At 38.5% G+C, this 17332-nt stretch overlaps 2 protein-coding genes across 2 annotated transcripts in view; one reads left to right on the top strand and one right to left on the bottom strand.

Annotated features, from left to right (window-relative positions):
- The window catches only part of ppp3r1a (protein phosphatase 3, regulatory subunit B, alpha a), a 32701-nt gene extending 21039 nt beyond the window's left edge, over nucleotides 1–11662 (top strand). Inside the window, exons 3-6 of the mRNA XM_028006844.1 lie at nucleotides 5470–5646; nucleotides 6861–6920; nucleotides 7135–7319; nucleotides 9132–11662. Coding sequence (XP_027862645.1) covers nucleotides 5470–5646; nucleotides 6861–6920; nucleotides 7135–7319; nucleotides 9132–9179 — 470 coding nt within the window. The 3' untranslated portion in view covers nucleotides 9180–11662. The remainder of the gene's footprint in view (nucleotides 1–5469; nucleotides 5647–6860; nucleotides 6921–7134; nucleotides 7320–9131) is intronic.
- A 2354-nt stretch (nucleotides 11663–14016) lies between these two features.
- Nucleotides 14017–17244, bottom strand: pno1 (partner of NOB1 homolog). Its single transcript, XM_028007325.1, has 7 exons — nucleotides 16939–17244; nucleotides 15714–15860; nucleotides 15512–15595; nucleotides 15224–15284; nucleotides 14992–15109; nucleotides 14804–14874; nucleotides 14017–14719 (listed from the first exon to the last, which is right to left on the bottom strand). The coding sequence occupies exons 1-7, from the start codon at nucleotides 17137–17139 to the stop codon at nucleotides 14652–14654; spliced, it is 750 nt and encodes a 249-aa protein (XP_027863126.1). The 5' UTR covers nucleotides 17140–17244; the 3' UTR covers nucleotides 14017–14651.
- Between the last annotated feature and the right edge of the window lie 88 nt (nucleotides 17245–17332).

Raw genomic sequence — 17332 nt, 5'->3', positions numbered from 1 at the left:
GTTCTCCGCTCAATAGCTGTATCAAAATTTGCATCAGACATGTCGTAGCTCTTCTTTTTTCTTCTTCTTTTCTTTCTCATAGTGTGCTTCAGTACATCTCTGAGCTGATGGTGTTGCACTAAAAGAAAGCGGTTAGATTTAAAAGACCTACTTGGTTGGTTTATTTGATTTACATATTTATTTATTGTACCAACTAACCTAGTTTTAGTTGCTGTTGATTCATTAACTTTAAAAACAAAATAGTGGTAGTCTTTAGTAATATGTAGCCAAATCACTGTAGTTATTTTAAGGGATGGGTCACAGTTTTTATCTTTTCAGAAACATGTTTAATTGTTCATTGAAGCCAAGTATTGTAGTCATTTGCTCATCTAAATAGCATTTCACATATTTGTCAGAACATGTGAACAGTCATGTTAACAAGACTTTAAGAAGAAAAAAAAAGATTTCAACACTTAGGTCGGAGTTGCTGAATTTACGTGTCCCTTGTTGAAAAATCACAGTATTTTCTGTTATCTTGGAGCCCTAGTTTTAATATAATGAGATATTTCTTTCTTTTTTTCTTTTGCCAAAAGACATCTCATCTCTATTAAGCAGTAATGTTCAAGAGTTAACACATGTAAACAGTGTTACACAGAAGTAGCTTCTTTCTGATTCCTGTTACAAATTGTTTTATATTCCAATTTGTACCCAAAGGACATGGACTCTGTTTTGTATAATTCTTCACACAATCCAAAAACAAGCATCTTTGGCGAGTTATGAATTGCTTAAAGGTGTGACGGTGCAAATGTGAATTGAGTTTGGCTTACAGAATTGATGAATATCACTGATGTATGAAAACTGACTTCTGTTCATAGATTATGCAAAGAACTTCTCTCTTTCTAGATGGAAAATGTAGATTGTTGTTTTTACCTCTTCCTATTGGTTTGGCTCAGAATAATGACATTTTCGCAGGCTGAACTCGTAGAATTGGGTTAGTCATAAGTCTTCTCTACATTGGCGATAGGTGATGCAAATTATTCAGAAATTCCTGCATTGTGCTCACACTACGGTTTCAAAAGATACTAGTGTACAACATAGAAAAGAACATTTCAATTAACATTCAAATAAAAAGAAAAAGTTCTGGAAAAACTCAAATTCTCAGAAGAACTCTTATCAGCCGAATTCTGCTTTATGTTAAGTCAGCCATACTTTTGAAAAGCTTCGGTTTAATTCTTATTAATTGAATATTCACATTAAAATAGCAAAAATAATAAAGTAGCCATGCTATATTCAGGGCTGAAAACAATCGGATTAATCGTGATTAATTGACATCAGCTAACTTGGTAATCAAATAATTAACGAGACCATAGAGACTAACAAAGTAAATTTGCAGAAGGCACAGTCGGAGCAGTAATTAAGCAAAAACAGTAAAGGTAAATACTAGGGATGTAGCGATACTATAATCTCACGATACGATATACGATATTCTGGTCACGACACGATATACATCACAATATTTGGCAATCGATACGATTCTATGCACTTTTACAATATTCTGAATGTTTTTAGAAGGACAGAGTGATTTTAGTGACATTTTGTGTTTCATAGACTTGGATTTAATTAACTGAAAACTGATTAAAAGCACCAACCACACAATACCTGACTGATTGGACAGAGACTAAGAGTCTACAGCTGGACAAAATGAATCAAAGATGCAGTGAGAAAATTAGTTTCGGTCATTTAATTCATGTGGTTTTGACATAAAACATAGTTTCAACAGTGATCCAGGAGCTGAGTGGGGAGATTACCAGCCTCTGTAGACTCTCAATATGCAAATGATTGCACTTTTGTTTTTCTGTTGGACATACTGTGGCTGCGTTTTGGAATAAAAAAAGGTCTTTTAGACTATAGGGAAAAGGCTTTTCTACCTTGGCTCCCTGAGTTAGCAGTGGCTGTAAGCTGTTTACTACTAGCTGCTGGGTGAGTGGCTCTGCCTCACCCCGTAGTGATCGACTCCTTGCAGCTGCGCAGCGCCGCCATTCTCCTGCTTGGATCTCTGAGTAGCTGCCTCTCAGACTGCCAGGATCTCATCGTACTCTCAGTCTCTGATACTCTTTAACAGTTACTAATATGAATGATCGATCCGCCATTGTCATCGTGGCAATCCGCAGAAAGGGCCGGGCAAAATCGCATTTTAGGCAATAACCGGTTTATTGTCTTATTTTAAAAAAAGGAATTTAATTTTATTTTGTGTTCATGCATTTCTAAATGATTAATTGAATCCGAAGAGTATGCCAGTTTTATTTATCTGATGAATCGTCAGAATAATAGCAAAATCTCAGATAATCAATAGCTGCAGCTCTAGTCACGTTATCTACGCTACATGTTATATATAAAATGAGTTTGATTGAAGTTTTACTCCCTAGACTTATGGTATGTATTTGGTAAGAAGTGCTTTTCAGCTTAAATGTCCATGACTTGAAAAGCTTATGGACTCTCACACCTCGGGTTGGAAAAGGACACATTTGGCTGTGCAGCAGGCTCTCCTAAACATGGCTTTGATTTACAATACTAAATCTGTATCTGTAACATTGATACTCCATGGACGGGCTCAGCTGTTGTGAGCTAAGCTGGTGTCATCTGCTGTTAACAGGAAACGGGAGGCTGCTGATAAGAAAGTGTTTTGTGTCAAAGAAGAGCCGCTTGCTCAGCTCCGATAACTGGGCCTAGTGGACAGAGCCAGCCCCGGGGGAAGAGTAGCCCGTTTTAAAAGCGTGTGCTTGTTTGTGGATTCATGCCCTCTAATGAATTAAAATAATTTGGTGACCTCTCCCTATTAATAGTTATGTTTTATATGTGCATATTTAATGGAAATTAGATGCAGAGCGAAGCATAGTAATTAAATATTTGAAACGAGCTAAAATAGCTGTTGTATAACCAACTGAATTCATCAGGTTTTTACAGCTAAAATTTCCCATAGTTTGATTGTAAATGTTGAGAATGTTTTCTTTGACCTCCTCTTCTTAATAGATCTTGTTTTTGTTGAAATAATAGCCCTCTCTCTTTAATAGTTCTTATTTTAGGTCTGTTCTTTTAAAGATTTACATTGTTGGACCAGTGACCCCACCTTATCTCTTCTCTTCCAGTTTAGTGAACTCAATGCACCTTAGTGATATTTATCATACTCTTGAGCCATTTAATAAAATGTATTGCCAAATAATCTAACACTTTATTATTATTAGGGGAAAAGGAAATGTGAGGTCATTCCAGGCCACTGAACAGTCTCTCGGCCGTAAAAATAAAAAAAATATTGTCCTAAAAGTATTTTACTGGGCATGGCGACAACTTGCGTGGTCCAGGTTTAGGAGTTTTCTTAGGGTCATGCTCGTTGAGTTTAGTGAACATGACTGCTGAACAAGCACAGGATTAAAAATAAAGATTTTCAAATAAAATCCAGATTGCTGCAGAATTGTACACTTATGAAATATTGAATTACAACCTAATAAAAATAAAGAAAAATATTGGTGGCATGAATTTAACGTTTGATTGATTTAAAATGGATGGTGCCATGTCCACTGTGTTTTTATGCGACTGTTACTGGTGTATTAAAATAAACAAACAAAGCTTAGCCTGGTGGGGTGACGAGCAAAGCCTGGTGGCCCACCAGACTTATGATACTCTGGGGGAAACCCTAATGCATCTCGCCAGTTGGTTAAATGTCTGCTGCTCTTAATGCCCTGGCCTGATCAATTCTAGTGAATCGTGGTAAGTAGGACTTGAGGGGGGAAATGGGTTGGTATCCAAAAGGAATGTACTTGTAAATGGAGAATATGGAAAAAGTTCATCTAATTGTTTACGTACTTACTTTTGATGTTGAACAGTTGATGTTGAAAAGTTTAGTCTGAATCAGTTGAAGATCATCAACTGATTCAGACTAAATTAAGTGACCCATCGGTATGAAAACAGCCTCAGCTGTCAACCAAAAGTTTGATAGCCAGGCTATACAGAACCCAGTATCTTCTCAGAATAACTATAATTCTGTTTTTTTTTTTTTTTTCCTTGCTTAGATTTTTCTTTCTTCAATGTATTCTCTCATGTTAGATGGACGATATGCTAAAGTTGATTTGTATTGTTGGATTCCCACTAAAACTCTGACTGTTGCAAATTGTCACAACCCTAAAGCAAAGCCTTTTTTTCTTCTTCTTCTTCTTTTGCTAACATTCACACAACAGTGCTCTGCTAACATCGTGTACCTGAAGGCAAATTGAGGAAAACGGTTCACATCAACAAAAAACGGGACCCAAAAAAATGTGTAGATTGGGTGGCGGTTTTAAAAAATGTCCACCCGAGTCTGAGTTTATTGCAGTTTCGGCCATCCTAAGTTTCTCCCTCTCAATCTGTCTTTCTCACCCTCTCTCATTCCCTTCTCCTTCCTCCAACACTTGCAGATTAGTCATCGAGCTGGAGTGCTGAAACGCAGGACACCACGCACACCCGCCGTCCTGCTTCCCTTGCCTTGCATCATGTCAGAAAACAGCAGAGTCATGCAATTACAGCCTCTCCCATTTGGTTCAAATCACATCTAAACGGCTAAGGCCAAAATATCAGCTCTGAACAATTCTCATTGTTATAAAATGGACGTTACTAAATGGATGAAATCATCTCGGGGAAAACCCCCATCATGACCTCTTGGAACTTTTGGCTTCATTCAGATTAGCCACACCTATCTTTTTGAAGATCTATGCCATTAGGAACCCAGCTTACAGCACATAAAGTAATAGTTTGTGGTTGGCTAGTGTGATCATGTGACCATGTGAATGAGCTTATACAGTAATTAACAACAGACAGCATTATTGCTCCTGGATTACTCCTAGCTTATTTCTCAGCATAGCGGCCTGAGAGGCGAGGCGTTTCCCTCATGGCTGGAGAAAAAAACACCCAAACGGCGTCTAATAAAAATGAACCAACAACAAAGGCTGTAAGTTTGCAGAAATCAGGTACAATTTCATAATCCTTCTTCTTGATTCTATTTTTTTTCCTTTTAAGTTATCTTGATTTTGGTTGAGAGAAGGACTTCTCATTTTTTGGCTTCCTTAATGTTTGCAGTCTAGCAAGTCAATGGTTTTCAATAGTTGCTAGGAGCACAACGAGCTGCTGTGGTGTGTGCGGTTCTGTGGCTTGAGGCTGTCTATGTCGGGTCGTCATTGACCCGTTTGTAAAACTTGTAAGATTCATGACATGCAGGTTTTGTCAAGGGTGTCATTTGCATAAAAATATAGTTTGGTTTGTGCGTGAAATGTTTTCAGATCGGTGCTTACAGGCCAGTTTTTTGTTCCTTGTGTTCAGGCTGTGAACACAATGTCAATCCAACACTTGCACACATTGTGGCTCATAGCCGCTGTGATAATCTAGAACTTTGGTCAGATGCCCACAAGGACAATGTCTCATCCAGATCCTTTGTCCGTCTCTTTTCTTTTTCTCCATGTTCAGTCGATGCTGATGAGATTAAGAGGCTAGGGAAGAGATTTAAGAAACTCGACCTAGATAACTCGGGCTCGCTCAGCGTGGAGGAATTCATGTCTCTGCCGGAGCTGCAACAGAACCCGCTGGTACAGAGGGTTATCGACATATTCGACACGGACGGGAACGGAGAGGTGGACTTTAAAGGTAAGCCACAGACCCGGCCGGAGGGTTTGATGCCCGGTTCTCAGCTCTAATGTTGGTCTGATCTTCATATATGAAGAAGCTAACAAGATGATTTTTAGTTTTATCTATCATAAGACATGGTTTTCTGGGGCTGAAAGATTTGTTTTTGCTTCAAATAGAAAAGTCTGCCTAACGTGTTTTTGTGGCTAGAGGATCCTAGAATACAAACTGCACATCTTAAGAGTCTCAGGTGTTCGTATGAACGCTAAATGAAGGCTGAAAGTAGAAAGGAGTCTGGAAAAACTCCACATGTTGAAAGGACAACAGAGTTTTTGTCAAACTTTGGGTTTATTTTTTTAACTTTAAACCCAACTACATTTGTTAGCTGTATTTCTTTTGGTGCTGTTTTTTTTTCCTCTTAAGATTTAGGGCAGAATTGTCATACATATAATTTTCTACAGGAAAAAACTATTAGCATTCTCTCTGTTTATATAAGGAAGAATTACTTTCAGTAAAAAATAAGCTACAGAATAAAGTAAATAAAGAGTAGTAGATCATTAGTAGCTTGAAGTTTTTTTTTTTGTTTGTTTTGTTTTTTTATGGAAAGTATTTTCTTTTGATGTGCTTGATTGGTGCATTTCAAAATTGTTACCCCACACTGCTAGACCTCCACAATCCACAAATTACCACATTTAAACAGTCTGTCAGTGTACCAACTGCATTGGTATGACTAAGACGGGGTTTCATCTCTGCTTCACCCTGGCAGGTGTGTGGAAAAACCCTTTGTACAGCACAAATCATGGCTGTAGCACCCTAATGGATGTTAAAATGTACAATAATCAGTGGGGCATGACCCAGTTTTTGAGGCTGCAGAATATCTTTGTTTTTAACTGGAAACATGTGGGCTAAATTATCAATAAGTCATATCAAAACACAGCTATGGGGATTTTATTCCGTTAGTAAATGATTCCCATTAATTTTCTCTGTTAAACTTTTGACATTTGGTTCCATTTAGGTGAAAAGGTTACTGACCTTTAATTAAGTCTTTAAAATTTGGAAATCAAAAATGTGGGCAATTCGTAAAAAAGTAAAACTGCCTTATTTGGGCCATATTTGTGTGAAATTATTCCCAGATGTGAGTTTTGTTTGAGCTTTTAATTTCGTAGAGAAATGATAAAAGATGTCAATGATGTTCTGGTCTGAATTTACGTACTTTTTTTTTTTTTTTATCTTAGAGTTTATTGAAGGAGTCTCACAGTTCAGCGTCAAGGGAGACAAAGAACAGAAACTCCGATGTAAGTAAATCTGGTCAATTCAGGCCATCTTATCACAAAGCCACGTGTTTGTTTTGTTACTCAAAAGGAGAGTTTTTATCTGTTTAGCTTAGCCTTTCTAATCAGGACTTTTTACTCTACCATCAAAGACGCATTTCTAAACAATAAGTAAAACGTTGTACACGACTAACTTGCGCTTTCCCTTTTTCTTTTCATGCCACATTCCGAACCTCAGTCGCTTTCAGGATTTACGACATGGACAAGGACGGCTACATCTCCAACGGCGAGCTCTTCCAGGTGCTGAAGATGATGGTGGGCAACAACTTGAAGGACACGCAGCTCCAGCAGATCGTGGACAAGACCATTATAAACGCAGACAAGGACGGAGACGGCAGGATATCCTTCGAAGAGTTCTGTGCAGTAAGTCGAAGCTCTCATGAGGGGTTTCTCAGAGGGGAGCGTTGACGTTTCTGCTGATCCTGCCGATTTGCGGAGGCGGCAATAGGTCAAAGGGGAAAGAAGTCTCTGGAAAGACAGCTGGGTTTTAGTTTTTTATTGTTGTTGTTGTTTTGCTGGGGCTCGACAGCTTCGGGTTTCAGTTTCAGCGAGCACTGCTTATGTCGGAGGAGCTGTGTGTAATGCTGCTGTGGTGAGACTGTAGAGATGCTGTTTAAAACCAGCGACTTCTTCTGTCATACTGATTTATAATCCGGCCCTGTTGTGGAAATTAAAAGTCTACTATCCGATTTCAGATCAAAGGGGCAAAGACAGCTGTTTGAATACGATGGGTGTTCTCCTTTTTTGAAAAGCCACATCCACCGGCTCGTCTCTCGGCGGCCCCCAGAGGGAAGCGGTTTCGCTCCGAGCCAGGTTCTGAAATGAAAGGCTCCATATCTGGCTCTGACAGACACAGGGTCCGTATTTGACAGCTCGATCCCCAGAGCCTTGAACTAAAACGGCTCGCCGTCCTTTTCAGGGTGTATTTTCGGAACGGTGCAGGAGAAGTGCTGCAGCTCAAACATTTCACGCTTCAAAGAGTTTATCACCATTTCAGCAGTTCTGTTAGAGAATCTGTTTAAAAAATATAGATAAAGATTGAGTTTGAAGGGTGTTGGTAGTAAAACAAGGTTTGGAGTATTTGCAAACTGGATGTGGCAATGGTGGGCTTGTGTTGCTTTGCATTTAGGTGACTTTTTATATTTGGGCTTTTCTTACCCTCACTTATCAGTTTTTGATTTTTTGCGTTACTAACACACACACTATTAAAAAGTAAAAGTAGAATTTCTCTTCTTCATTGTGGCTGTGTGTATCCTTTAACATTTGGGTCGTAAATTATGCTAAAGCTTTAAAACCTGTTTTCAGTTCAGATCGCTAACAAACCAACACAATAAATGTCTTGCTAATAAAGCTGATGTTCAGACTAGAATAATCCAGTCCAAATTTTTCAATTGAATCCAGATCTGTCCAGGTACACCACTGTTGAATTGTAAGCTATTTTAAGCACTGTTGACTCATGATTTTCTAGTCAAATATTCATAACGTCCTTAAATTAATTTAATTTTAATTTAACCTAATAGAGCTGTGATTTACATTTTGATTTGTTCAAAGCTTTTAGTCTAATCTGATCTTTGTGTGTAGATTTGTACCGTTCCGTACGCAAGGATCCTACTAACACCCAAAACGTTCATCGTCCGCTTGAAGCTGTTTGGTGTAAAGAATCAGTTGTTAACCTTGAAATAAGAATGTTACTGTTTACTAAAACCACTTCCTACTTTTTATCTATTCAACGTCTAAACAATAGAGCAACAATTATCCCTACACTAGCTGTTAAAATGTTAGACATATTATATATATATATTTTTTTTTTTACATGAACTTGAGCAAACATTTAAATTAAACACTCAAATTCTCCAAAGCAATTAGATTTGTAGTGGTAAATTTCCTTAGTGCACCGACATCATTATTGCTTGTTGCTTCCTAGATTAACCCTGAAAGTACAGCAAACAAATATCTTATTTAGTTGAGCTATTTATTCATACAGTGGTGCCCAACTCTCGCCTGTTTTGTTTTATAAATGTGAGCACACTTCTCAGTTTGGTCAGTACCGTCTTCAAACTGTTTGGATTTTAGGACTTATTCATGAGTAAAAACTCCCAACATAGAGATGTCTGTGTTCGCATGTTTGCCGTCTCACCTCGGTTTTGTCTCTTCTTCCTTTCCTTCAAAACCCAGGTGGTCGGCGGCCTCGATATACACAAAAAGATGGTGGTGGACGTGTGAGCGCCCTCCGCTTGCTGAATCGCCCTCCTCGCCCTCAACACTCGCTTTTCTCCACCATTTCCGAAGATCTGCTCAAAGACGTCTGGCAAAACGCTCTCTGTGTAACTCAATGGAAGTATTCTCTCTCTTTATATCTATCTCTCTGTGAAGCCGCTTTTTCTTTTCTCTCATTTTTCTTCCTTCTTTTTTTTTTTTGCTTTCAAAAAACCACGAGCCTCGTGAAGCCAACTTTGAAGTGTTATTGAACTGTAAGTCCGCAATAACCCGGTCGTAGCACTTTAAGAGACTGAAGGACATCCATTTGGTCATTTGCAAAGAGCATCTCTGGTTGTGGAAGAAAAAAGGGGGGTAGAGGAGGGGCGCAGTGAAGAGGCTGGTTGGCTTGTTCATATTTCATCCTTTTTTTTTTTTTGGGTAATTGTTATTTTTGATATTTATTTTTGTTGTCTTTTATAAAGAAAAAATACAACTATATATCTGCATTTATTTTTCTTTTTTTTTTTTTTTGAGAGGACGTGTGTAGTGTATTTACACTCGCAGCAGTACAGCTAGAAAGTAGGGTATGAAGTGCCAACCAGAACATATCCAGAACCAGTTCGTTATTAACTATCATCACTGCATTCATTCACACGGAGGGGGGGGGGGAAACCGGAGGGCGACGCTTCCAACTGCACGACTGCGAGGCATCGTAAATACATAACAAAATTTCATAACCTTTTTTTCTTTTTTTGGCTCCCGCGCTCAGTTTGAACCGACCATTTAAAAGCTTCCAATCTTAGCGACGCTTCTCATCGTCTTTTTTTTTTTTTTTTTTTTTCTTTTTTTTTCTAATAAGATTGCTAGTTTTATTTATACGTAAGAATGTGTTCATATTGTCGGACATCATCCCCGTTTCCTGTCATGAGATTCTAGCTAGGTTCAATTAATGCCAAGAAAATGTCTTTCCAGATAAAGAAAAAGGACAAAAAAAAAACAAAAAACTTAAACCAGTCATGGCTGCAAGCTGATAACATGGTTTACTGCGGAAGAAAGCATTGCTCATCCATAATGACAATCTTCAATGCAAAGAATAGTTAAGCACTCGCTATTGAACTGTAGTGGAAACCATGCTTTTTCTGTGCCGCTAGCAGACCATGCTGGATGACATTTTGGCAAAGAACTGAGAGAGAACAGTTATGAGATTTTTAGGCTGTTTGTGCGAGGATAAAGCAACTTAAGAGACTTACCTGCAGGCAGCAGTTGTCGTTTGTTGTTTTTCTTTCTTTTTCTTTACTTTTTAAGGAGAAAAAAAAACCCGATATGTGTATTTTAGGTAAACAATGTGTGCTCATTTTATCGAACCGCAGAAAGAGGAAGAGGAGGGAAGGCTTTGCCTCTGAAATGTCTCAGTGCAGCACAGGACGGGTCAGTTTCCTTCAACGCAAAAACACTTAATCTTAACACGTTAGCATGATCGGTGTGCAATGGCTAGTTTTTAGGATTTTCTGTTTTTATCTGGAGCGTGTACATTTCAAAAGTTGGCTTCCACTTCCACTTATTATTATTATTATTATTATTATTATTACTACTATTTTCTCTCACAAACATGTTGTTTTTCTCTCCCCCAGTCCTTCTTTTTCCAAACCTGCTGATTCAAGCAGGGATAGGAAAAAAACAAAATAAAAAAAACAACCAAAACCTTAAATTCAACCAAATTTTTATTTTATTTTTTTTTATGTCCAAGGGGAAAAATGCTTCCTACTATTAACAGCATTGGGATCGATGTCCGTTTTGCTTTGGAGGCCAACTGCTAGTTTTAACAGAACTTCTCAGTCAGATCTGGAGTGCTCTATTGTTCCCCATCCCTGAGCTCTGCACGGCTTTGGGCCTCCCTGTGCTTGCATGACATGGAAGTATTTTTTTTTTTTTTGTTGTGCATGTAGATCAATTTTTTGAAATAAAACTCTTGTTTACACATGGATGGTGATGTTAATATATTTAAGAATTTTACGGTATACAATATGGATGTTGCCAAACTTTGGTAAATGTACACATATTATGAGCGGTAATCCAAATGAACTGAACTACATGTAACTTTTTTGTATTTTACCCGGGTCAGCGAGATGCTTCGATTCCAGTAAAAGTTGCATATCTGATCCTGTCTCAAACTGCCACACACTGTACTCAGCGTAAAGGGGAAATTTGATTTAAAATTTTTTTTTTTCTTTTGTATATAAGTATTTGTTAAATGCAGTTCTGGCTCTCTGTTCTCTGTATAGTTCAGACCGCGCTTTAGTTTGTAAGTGCTACTTTTTTCTCTGAGGGAATTGGGTTCTTTTTAGTTTGCGTGGGAATACCTGAAAAGATTTAAGTTTGAGAACCTTTTTTTTTTTTTTTCTTTTCCTTTTTCTGCATGCTGCATATTATGCTGTGGGACTGTTGGAAACTTGATACTGTATGAAAATGAAATAAAATTTAAATAAACTTTGAAATGTTGAAAGTAACATGTTTCCCTCCCCTCATTCTGACTTCTAAAGATGTGAACGATTTAGTTGAAATATTCTTGTTTTGTTTTTTTTTGCTGGCAAGTAAATCGTTTCTGGTGAGAGCTGGACTCTACCAAGGCTGCCCTCTCCGCAGGATCTGTTTGTAACTTTTATGGACAGTTTCAGGACAGGATCTCTGCTCTTTGCAGATGATCTTGTCTTATTGGCATCATCAGGCCGGGATCTCCAGCTTCCACTGGAGCGGCTCGCGGCCAGATTGAGGATCAGTACCTCCAAATCTGGGGCTACACTCTTGAGCCGGAGAACGGTAAGGCGCCTTCTTCAGATCAGGAAGACGGGGGCGGGGGAAAAGAGAGGTGTGATTAACTGTTTGGTGCAAGAGTCCACATTGATGCAAGAGCTGTACTGCTTTCTCATGTTAAAGAGAGAGCCGAGTCAAAAAGTTAAGCTCTTGATTTACTGCTCGATATACATCATCTGTGGTCATGGGCTTTGGGTCATGACCGAAAAGAACGAGATCACAGATACAAGCAGCTGAAATGAGTTTTTAATTTTAATTTTTTTTTTTTAAAGGTTGGATGACCTTACAACAAACAACTTCATTGTTCCTTAAAAAAGCAATTGAGTGGACAAAATGTATGTTAAATCTATTGTGAGCTGAACATTGTCCAATACAATAGTTAGCAAAAATTGTTTAGCAAGTTGCTGAGAAACTGCGTTATCACCAAGTTTCTCTCATTATTCTGAGAGAAACTCAGAATAATGAGTTTCTCTCATTATTCTGTCAGGATGTCTCACCGCTCTGGGCAGAACTGGTAGGGTTTGTTTCAATCTGTCGGTTCCTTGGCATTTCCACTGCTGTTGAGAATAGACCTCACGATTTCAGAAGCCTTGAGGTCAGCGCCATCTGTCCCAGGAGCCTAACATTGTCCTGCTTCATCAGCCCCAGTCATTGTCCTGTTGGCCTCACATTGGCTCATTTAAATACGTCTTGCTATCGTGGCCGAATGGCTTTCATCGTCTTGCCAAAAGAGCCTTTCTACCCAAAACGTTTGGCTCGTCCACGCACTCGGCTTAGAATTTCAGCAAACCTGTAAGGAGCAGAGACTTCTGTCTCGGTCGACAACCTTCATGTTGTTAAACTTGCTTTATTGAAGATTGTAAGTAGTTTTCAGTTTCTAATAGGCCTGTCATTGGTGGCTCCTGAGAATAGCAACCATTGTTCTTTTGACAGTTTTGGTCTTATGGTGAAAACCTAACATACAATTGAGTTTTACAACAGAACAATAATCCAAAACTGATTTAATAGAACTAAGCTAACATTAAGATTCTGTAATAGCCCCAAACATCAACCCTATTGAAAATATTAAACGTATAAAAAGGAAACAAAGATCCAAAATTTATGTAATTATTTGAGCCTTGTGTGGATTTTAATTGCATACATTTATTAAACAAGAAGGGTTCAAATAAAAAAATAAAGCCCAAAATGAATTGCATTCTCATTAGTTTATGTTCACACTAGAACGGTAAACAAATGAGGAAAATACAAGTTAAATGTCAAATCAAAAACTTAGGCCGACATTCTGCAGTAGGAAGTGGATAACCCACGTTGTGTCCTGTCATGTTTCATCTACATCTACTGATATCCACTGATACATGATGCTGCAATCGTCACTATTCAGTCAACTGACTCAATTCTGCAGAATTGAGTCAGTTCAACTAAAAATACGACACCAAGTTTTAGAAATCACAAATTCTGATTTACAGGATGTATACAGGATAAATGTACACACCTTGTGTTAACTTTTGAACTTGCAAAACTTTTAACTTTTGCAAGTTCCAAAGTTAAAAGTTTTATTGTATTGTGTTTAAATCAAAGTGCCCATTTAATGTTTCACTATTTGGACTACATCATGATTCTACAGTCCACAAATTAAACTCAAAGAACTTTCATCTATTATATTTCACTTCAGAAATCATCCAGAACACAGTTGTGTGAAACAATTAGGACAACCTCGTCCCTAGTGGGGTCAGTGACTATCTCCATCTAACGTTCCGGGCGAGAGGCGGGGTCACCCTGGACAGGTCGCCAGTCCATCGCAGGGCAACACAGAAACAGACAGAACACACAACCATGCACACACACACTCACACCTAGGGAGAATTTAGAGAGACCAATTAACCTGACAGTCATGTTTTTGGACTGTGAGAGGAAAACGGAGTACCCGGAGAGAACCCACCATGCACAAGGAGAACATGCAAACTCCGTGCATGAAAGACCCCGGGCCGGGAATCGAACCCAGGACCTTCTTGCTGCGAGGCAACAGTGCTACCAAATACCAACACTGTGCTTTAGACATATGGATGTTTAATGTTAATACTGAAAAATTCAAATAAAAACTGAAAGAGGTGCAATTTCAGGTTAAAAGAATAAATAAATTAACACACCCTGGCATATCTACCAGGTCCACATGACTAACATTGTGAAGGTTTGCCCTGTTTTAGCCTCATTAGTTTAGTTTGATTTGCTCCTGACTGTTGAAATGACAATAAACACAATGGTGAGGTTCTAACTGTCCAAGGCCGTCTAAAGAAGTTTGATAAAAGTGAATCATTTACTTCAAATTCTTGAGCTGCTTCAGAGATAAAACAAAAAGATTATTTTTAAAAGATATGAAAATTAAATAGGTGGTCTTATTTGAGTAAATGGCTCCTATTCCAACTATAGCTGTCAAATATTTCCCTAAACCTAATCATTTATCAAACCTTCATCCTCAAAACTGATCTGCTAAAAACATTCAGTCACAGAAATAAGCCTCCTTTATTGTTTTTTTTTTATATTTATTTACATAACTCATACTTCCAGAGATCAACACTGTTCATTAAAAATTATGATGGCTTTCCATCCCAAACGCCAGTCCGTGAACTCAACTCATCGCAGTTACAGAAAGGGAGGAGAGGAAGGCACGCAGCAGCCAATCAGGTTTCAGAATCTCTCCGCAGTCCTGCTGGCCACCGCTCTGATGTTACCGTAAACCTTTGAAGGTGGACTTCCTGTTGAGAGGCGCGGGGGAGGTTTTAAAGGTCATTTCCAGCATTTAGAGTTTTGATCTAAATGTTAAATGATCGGCTGCTTACCTAAAATCAGGTTACATATTGCTGTTCGGGCCATCTTGATATTCTGAAAAGAACCTAAAATGTGGATTTTCCTGTTGAGACACATTTAGAGAAAAGCTCTAAATACACACATATTGGGGTAAAAAAAAAAAAAAAAAAAATCACAAAGGTTTAACTGTGATGGGCGAATCACAAGTTGGAGCACATACGTCTCTGCCAGAACGATGCGAGTCTTTGTCACATTCTCAATGGTGAATTTCGTTTTTCCTCCCTTCCCTGCTATTCTTCCGATGGCCCTGGATAAGTGGTCGCCTTTCAAAGGTTTTACTGCGAACAGAGAAAGAAAAGCAACAAAAAGGTAAATCTGTTGCAAAGAAAAAGGAGAACAAGCAAGTGCAGAGTAGGAGAGCAGACAGAAGGCCTCGGGTTTCGCAATCTCACCGTCTGTGACATCAAAGCTTTCAAGGAAAAGCTCGTCTAATCTGATGAGCGCCATGGCATCCTGGGAAGAGGAAAGGCGACTGTTACATCACTGGCAGAAATCCAGCGAGTTCAACGTCAACGACTCCATGGATCCCTGCAAACTTGAAATCACAACCTTCAAAGGTTTCGACTTCCAAAAAGGGACGACTATCGGCTAACCTCCAGCCAATCAATACTGAGGTTGTTCATCACGTGGCATTTCTTGCACCGACTGCTGACTTTAAACAAAAGCACCTGGGCACTCACCTCAACCTGGAAGCCTAGGATGAACGCTTTGACGAAATCTGCCGCTTTCGTGAGGGCGCTGATTTCCTGCGTCTCTTTGCACGTCTGAAAAATAAAACACACAAAACAGACAAGGCTGTAAGCGCTGCGATTAAAAAAAAAAAAAACCCTTAAGAATAGTAACATTACTTCAAATCAGTGCTACCAACATGTCTGAACTTACTTTGATTTCTACGTTCCTGGTCTTGAGGTTAAATCGCACTTGAAGCTGCAGGTTCTCTACGATGGGAGTGAAAATCTTTAGCCAGTTCTCCTTCAGCGGGGTGTATCTGTGAGCTGGAACGGGAATCTTACGCATCTCATCTGGTCCCTGAATCACACACACACACAGATAACATCATATCCAAATAAGGCCCCCTTAAAAATGCAAGTACAAATCTGTGCTAATTATATCACTCGTTAACTCGCAAACATAATCGTTCTTATCTCAGGACACAAACAGATTTATGGATTTTTAAGCGCTATTCTTTAAGTAAACATTTTGCCATAGGTAGTTTTATTTGCACACATTGTCAAAGTAGTTTAACTTAAGACACAAAATGGCTAAATCACACTTGGCTACCTGGCTGAAATACAATAATATGTTGGAGAAAAAAAAAATAGATAAATGATCAAAAATATTAAAGAGATAATAATAAATCACAAAAAAGGCGTGTCAGCAACGCCAAAATGGAAGACGCCATAAAATAACTCAGTAGTGTCATGACAACAGCTACATTTATAGGAATGGTAAATAAAATCCTGCAATAACTAGCATAACTATATTATGTCTATATAGCTATATATGGTAAGACTATTACCATACGTATTTGGATACAGTTTAGTTGTTTTGTTGTCACACGGCTCGTTTTGCTGTTTACGCATCACGTTGAATTGCTTGTTTAAATATTTCATTGTTTGAATGTGTCGGTTCTGTTAGAGACGTCATCACCCTGAAGGAAGCGATAGATAAATCGTTAATACGGGCTTGTTAATCAGAAATTTTGGATTATCTTTTATGTTAATGCACTGTGACATCTGGCACACATATCACAATTTGTGCTATTTCCTTTATACATATTTATATTGATTGTCGTTTTCTTATCTTCTTGCTTTATTTTATGCTCCCCCTGGTAAATTATTGTTATTATCTTCCTGAGTTTTGTTCACAGTACAATTGTATTGTTGTTTATAATAAATAAAGTTTATATAAAAAAAGGAGGAAAAAAAAAGATTGATAAATCGTTAGTTTCTTCTAGTAGGTCTGAAGAACGATGTGCGCATGCGCGCGTTTTAAAGGGGACGCACACAAACCAACTTGTTAAAGTACTGAAAACAGAACAGTGCCTAAAAAAAATCTATATATTTTTTTTTACATACATGTGATGGACGCAAGTAGAGGTAATTACCCGTAACTTGTCTCCGGAAATCGGTGGAAACTGCGGCCGTTTAATGGCCACGCTCTCCTCTGTGTCCATGTCCACTCCGTCTTGCTCACGTTTACGTTTCTGGTTCTTCTTTTTAGACTTCACCTTCGTAAACGCCTCTGCTCCACCTTTACTCTCCCCGGCCGCTTCAACGTCTACAGCAGGAGCTTTTTCGGTGTCCATTTCCACAGGACGTGTTATAAAACCCTGTTTTGCTCAGAAAGCTGAGGCAGGCTGTGGCCACAGAGGCATGAGGTGCGATGGAAAGGACCCAAACAGCCGCGTCATCAACGCCTATAGAGTTAAGAAATTCTTGAACACGTTTATGATTTAAAATAAAACTCAGAATGTATCACTATAATTCAGTCTCATTTAT

The sequence above is a fragment of the Xiphophorus couchianus genome, chromosome 22 (genome assembly GCF_001444195.1).
Source record: "Xiphophorus couchianus chromosome 22, X_couchianus-1.0, whole genome shotgun sequence".
Lineage (NCBI taxonomy): Eukaryota > Metazoa > Chordata > Actinopteri > Cyprinodontiformes > Poeciliidae > Xiphophorus > Xiphophorus couchianus.
Note: the sequence above shows the minus strand (reverse complement) of the source record. Positions and strands in the feature narration are given on the sequence as shown.